Source organism: Rhineura floridana, chromosome 11 (assembly GCF_030035675.1).
Source record: "Rhineura floridana isolate rRhiFlo1 chromosome 11, rRhiFlo1.hap2, whole genome shotgun sequence".
Classification (NCBI taxonomy): Eukaryota; Metazoa; Chordata; class Lepidosauria; order Squamata; family Rhineuridae; genus Rhineura; species Rhineura floridana.
This window is the reverse complement of record NC_084490.1, coordinates 11885976-11891870: the sequence shown is the minus strand read 5'-3', so window position 1 is coordinate 11891870 and position 5895 is coordinate 11885976. Positions and strand designations below refer to the sequence as shown.

At 44.3% G+C, this 5895-nt stretch overlaps 1 protein-coding gene across 1 annotated transcript; it reads left to right on the top strand.

Annotated features, from left to right (window-relative positions):
* Nucleotides 1-1131: 1131 nt before the first annotated feature.
* On the top strand, nucleotides 1132-5407 carry LOC133366073 (olfactory receptor 4K3-like; the record flags this gene model as incomplete). The annotated part of the gene is made up of 2 exons (XM_061588764.1): nucleotides 1132-2028; nucleotides 5387-5407. Coding segments are annotated over exons 1-2 (918 nt in total), but the record flags the coding sequence as incomplete, so codon positions are not given.
* Between the last annotated feature and the right edge of the window lie 488 nt (nucleotides 5408-5895).

Below are 5895 nucleotides of genomic sequence, written 5' to 3'. Positions count from 1 at the left end.
CTTTTCATCTTTCCCTTAAATCTAGTTCTTGTTCTTCTTTCCTTTTCCTTATTTTAATAATGTGTCCCCTTATTTCACCCCCTCCCACTTTTCTCTCCGGCAATGTGGGGCTGGTGGGCTGAGACCCCAGAGGCCGTTTTGGAGCCCTGGTCTCCTTCCTCCTCACCCATCCCATGATGGGACACCCTATTTCCCTGAAGAGAAACTGCGGTTGTCATAGTTAGCTATTTTGAGTGATGCTCAGATACATCTAGTCATTTCTGTAAACATGAACGGGATAGAAAAGAAAAGACCAAAATGTTGCCCCCTGTTTGGTGCTCCAGCCAGCCATGTCCTTTCCCTGGATACTCCATTCCATTTTCCCTAGATACTCCATTCCATTCTCCCTCTCCTAGTTTGCCACCCTGCTCCCACAAAAGATGCACTCAGTATCCTGTGACAACTGGGCATGTCCAGTCCTTATTGAGCTACTTTGGGGAAGATTGTTTGCTTTTTTTGGACCCTTAGGTTTTTCCTTTTTTCTTTTTTTACAGTATCCACAATATTTTTAGAGGAGATGGTAGGATGGGGAAGGGCCATGGCTCAGCACTCGAGCAGAGTGCTCCAGCCTCACTCCCCGAAACCCCCAGATAGTGTTCAGAATTTTCTCCTGTCAGTGCCAATCAGTGTAGACAATACTGAACTAAATGAACCAAAGGCTGTCTGAACAAATATAAGGCAGCTTTCCTATCTTCATAAAAGACAAAAGAAATATGTCTAAATAAAGGATAGGGATCTTGTGGCCCTCCAGATATTGTTGGATTTCAACTCCCATCATCCTTAGACCACTGGCCCTGTTGTTTGCAGCTGATAGAAGTTGGACTCCAAGAACATCTGGCGGACCACAGATTCCCCACCCCTGGTGTAGATGGTACTGTGTTAGAAGGAACAATCATCTGACTCAGTATAAGGCAGCTTTCTAAATTCCTGTGGGCAATGTGGATACCACTGGGACACAACAAGAACAATAATGTCAGCTGCCGCACAAATAAGCCCTTTGTTGACTTAATCTATGGTTATGAAGGAATGGAAGTATCTCACTGCTGTCTCCTTTCTCCCTTCCCAATTTTCTCAGTGATACGCAAAATGTGGATGGCGCGGGGTAACCAGACAATGGTGACTGAGTTTCTCCTGCTGGGTCTCTCTGAAACCTGGGAAGTTAAAGTCCTCTTATTTGTCTTCTTCCTACTCCTTTACACGGCTACTCTCTTCAGCAACATTCTCATCCTCTCGGCAATTATCAGTGATCACCACCTATCCGATTCCCCCATGTTCTTTCTCCTAGGTCACCTGGCTTTCCTGGATCTCTGCATGTCCTCCTTTGCCACCCCAAGGTATCTCTTTGATTTCCTTGCTCAACGCCAAGCCATTTCTTTCCAGGGCTGCATGGCCCAAATTTTCTTCCTCCACCTCTTTGGAGGTGGCGAGATGTTCTTGCTGATAGCTATGGCCTATGACCGGTGCGTGGCCATCTGCCATCCTCTCCGCTATGCCTCATTCATGAGCCGGCGCCATTGCATAGGGCTTGTGCTAGCTTCCTGGGCTGGTGGGCTCCTCCACACCAGTGTGCAACTGTGTTTCACAATCAGCGTGCCCTTCTGTGGGCCTAATCGGGTGGACAACTACTTCTGTGACATTCCCTTGGTCATCAAGTTGGGTTGTACTGACCTCTATCCCCTGGAGGTCATGATGGTGACCAACAGTGGCATTTTGTCACTGGTGTGTTTCATTGCCTTGCTTCTCTCCTACACACTTATTCTCTCCACAGTCCGCTCCCGGGGCCCCAAGGCTGCCTCCACATGTACCTCTCACCTCATTGTGGTCACCATCTACTTTGGGCCCTGTATGTTTATTTACCTGCGTCCAGACAGCAGGTTCATGATTGATAAAGTGCTATCTGTCTTCTACACCTCTGTCACCCCCTTTCTGAACCCTACTGTCTATGCTTTGAAGAACAAGGAGATGAAGGCCGCCATGGGAAGACTGTTGGTAAGAGGTTCTGGAAAGGTATCCGCTCATGGTCACCCCCATTAGGCAGAGAAAGGTGGCCACCTCAGGTAGTTGACTTGGGGCATCATGAAAGAGCATCAGATTGTTAGCTATTTAATTTACTGTTGCTTATATATAACTATCACAGAGCACATAGGGAGAGCTACCCATTGCTGGCAAACTCTGAACATCTTACTAGAGCCATCAGCAGGCCTTCTGTTATACCATTTCACCAACCTCCTAATTTGCGCAGACTGTTGGTGAGAGCTGTGCTTAAGCCACCTATCACCAATCCAGGGTCTCGTCACTCCAAATGCTGTATCACCTGTGTGTACCTCAGGGAAACAGCTACTTTTACAAGCACTAGGACAGGCAGGACTTATTACATCAAACAGAACATCACCTGCAGGTCCTGCAATATAATTTACATCATTGAATGCAAAAGACCAGGATGTCATATCCAATATGTAGGAAAAACCACAACTGACCTACGAACACGCTTCAGGAACCACAAGTCGGCAATCTTGACAAAAAAGGTGGAGCAACCAGTTGCAAAGCATTTTAACATTGAGGGTCACAGCCTGTTGGACTTTTCCATCACAGCGATAGAGATGCCAGCAGATCCAGCAGCATTGACTAAAAGGGAGAACTTTTGGATTTACTCTCTGGACACATTGGCACCACATGGCCTGAACCTGGAGGACAGTACAAGCATCGCTTAGATTCTGCAAATGAAGCCCCTCTGAGCATTCCATCCTCAAAGCTCTATAACTGCCACCTTGGTAACAGCATGTGTATGTTAGCAGCTGATGAAGGCGGAAGCTGAAACTTTTTGTTAATACAATAAAAACCTCTGTTTGGTTAATCACAATTACGTTCATATATATTTTTAGTTGATTAACGGAATCCTTATAGGGATCCAGAGCAAGCTTGAGTGAAGTTCTGTTTGTTGCTTTCAAAACAATATATAGCATAGTATTGATAATGTGGATAGAGAGAAGGTGTTTCCCGCCCCATTCTCTCCTAATTCTAGAACTTGAACTAATCTGATAAAGCTGAATGCTGCAAGATTCCAAAGGGGAAAAGGGAAGTCCTTCTTCCCACAGCAAAAGGTTAAATTGCCGCACTTGATGGCCACCAACTCAGATATTTTTAAAAATATTACACACAATCATGGAGGACAAGGCTATCAGTGCCTGCAGCTCATGACAGCTATGTTACCTTCAGTATCAGAGGCAGTGTGCCTCTCAAGACCAATTGCTGGGGAATAGGAGTGAGAGTGTGCTGTGGAGCCCATGTCCTGCTTGCAGATTCCCCAATGGCACTTGGTTGGCCACCATGAGAACAGGATGCTGGACTAGATGGACCAGCAGGGCTCTTCCTCTGTTTAAGAAGGCTTTATATTAAGCCTTCCTACATTAATCAGAGGGTTGGACTCGATGGTTGTACAGGCCCCTTCCAACTCTGCACTGTGTATTCTAGCCCCTAACTGTCTGAAGGGCCCGTTCACATCCCCTTTCCAGAATAGAGGTTGAACCCTCTGGAACAGGGTTTTTAATCTTTGATTAACCAGAGTTTGGAAAAACCTGCAAAGATTCCTGGGAAAACAGCCTCTCTGTGACGACTGAGTAGCTACATATCTTGAAAGCCTGAGGACACACACTTTCTGACTCCTATGAAGATTTGGGGAATGTCACCCAGTAAGAAGCAGACACTCCTTTCAAACAAATAAATAGTCTGCATAAAGTTTATGATAATCTAAAGCTTTAGGATGAGACAGGATAGCTCCTTTTAAATAAAGAATTTGTCGGCATAATGTTTATGATCATCTTAATCTTTAGGAGGAGTACGGTTGCACAACTTTTAAAGATACAAAAGACCTCTTAGAGGCTGGGCCTAGCAACCAAGAGGTCTTCTATATCTTTAAAAGTTGTGCAGGGAGGAGGGAGAATTCCACCTTGTGGTTTTTCTCATTACAGGGTTGCAAGAACACCTGCACTTGGCTGACTTTCTTTTCTCCTAAAGATACAGGATCAGTCTCAGGGATTGAATCTGGCAACCCTAAGGAGGAGACAAGATAGTGATTATCTGAAACATGGTGGGCCAGGCAACCAAGAGGTCTTCTGTATCTTTAAAAGTTGTCCAGGGGGAAGGGAGAATTCCACCTTGTGGTTTTTCCCATTACAGGGTTGCAAGAAAACCTGCACTTGGCTGAATTTTCTCTTCTCTTAAAGATACAGAATCATTCTCAGGCCCTGAGCCTGGCAACCCTACTAGGCTGAGAGTATTTTGCAAGAGGGATTCAAGGGCTTACCAGAAATTTAGATTTCCAATTGAAGAGGATTAAAGTGCTCTGTCACCCTGGCACAACAACTTTACTTCTTCTTTTTACAAGGACTTTTTCCCGCTAGGGAAGGATGGGGAAATGCCCTGAAAAAGTGTGAAATGGATGAATAATTAACAGGAAGTTGTATAAACAAGCAAATCACTGTAAGCAGATCAGGCTGAATGCTCATTATTGAATATCCTCCCTACAAAGAAATCAGAACAAATTCTTCATTAAAAAATGGAGTCTGTGCAAAGCAAAGAGTTTTGTTGCAAGCAAATCAGGAGGAATTCTCAAGAAGCAGGTTATCCAGAGAACACTCACCCTTCATTCAAATGCACTATCATCAGCTTCCTATGATTTCATTATCAGTGGATATCAGTAGGGTATCTAAGCATTGTATCTAATTAACTTTGATACTCAGGGTAGACCCACTGAAATGCACAGACCCAAGTTTGTCATGTTCATTAAAATGAATAGATCTAATCTGAGTATGCATAACATTGGATACTAGCCCACTCAGAGGGTCATGCAGAAAGGTCTTCACAATTTATTTATTTATTTATTTAATTTGTATCCCACCCTTCCTCCCAGCAGGAGCCCAGGGCAGCAAGCAAGGCACTAAAAACACTAAAAACAAGGAGCTCAGGAGGTGTTTCATGCTCTTTCCCATTGTGCCTTAAGCAAATACATGCAAATCAGGACACTTTATTCCATCATAGTAGCACCATCAGCCCAATTCCATTCACCATGTTATCCATCCCATTCTATGTTTTCTCCATCACAGACAGCCAAATCATGTCTACTCAGAAGTAAGTCCTATTGAATTCAGTGGGGTTTATTCCCAGGTAAATGGGATTAGGATTACAGCCTAAAACTCCAGTCCTGTGCACATTTACCTGGTTGTTAATCTCAGTGAAATCAATAGGATTTACTCCTGAGTAAACATGTATTTGACTTCACTGTAATACGGGTGTGAGGATCCTTTCGCCCCAGCAGGTGTCACCAAACTACAGTTGCCATCAACCCCAGCAAGCATGGCTGCTGGCCAGAGATGATGGGAGATGTAGTTCAGCACCAAATGGAGGGTCAAAGGTTCCCCACCCACACCACTTACTGTATAGGCTGTCTAGCTCTATTCCTCAGCACAATGCATCAGTGGTATTGAAGTTTGGTATGTACTGCAGTGGAGCAGAGAAATAAACAGGCTGGTAAGACTGCTGGTTGGAAGAGTAAAGAAAGTTAAGGCTCATCAATATTGAGAAATAAAACCATTCTGACTACACACATACATATGGTTATTATAGAGCCCTGTGGTTCACACTCACAGACACTATCTCTGATTGGCAAGAAAGAAAGAGGGAGGAAGGAGGCAAAGCCTGAGGGGAAAAAGTAAGTAGTTACTAAAGAAGAAATCAGCAAGGGAAGAATAAGTTGTACTTCTGCCTCTCATCCCCCACTGGTTCAAGTTACTTGTTACAAGCATTGGTGCTGGTTTTTTCCCAATAGTTGGTGCACATTGCCATCTAATGGGTGTGTGT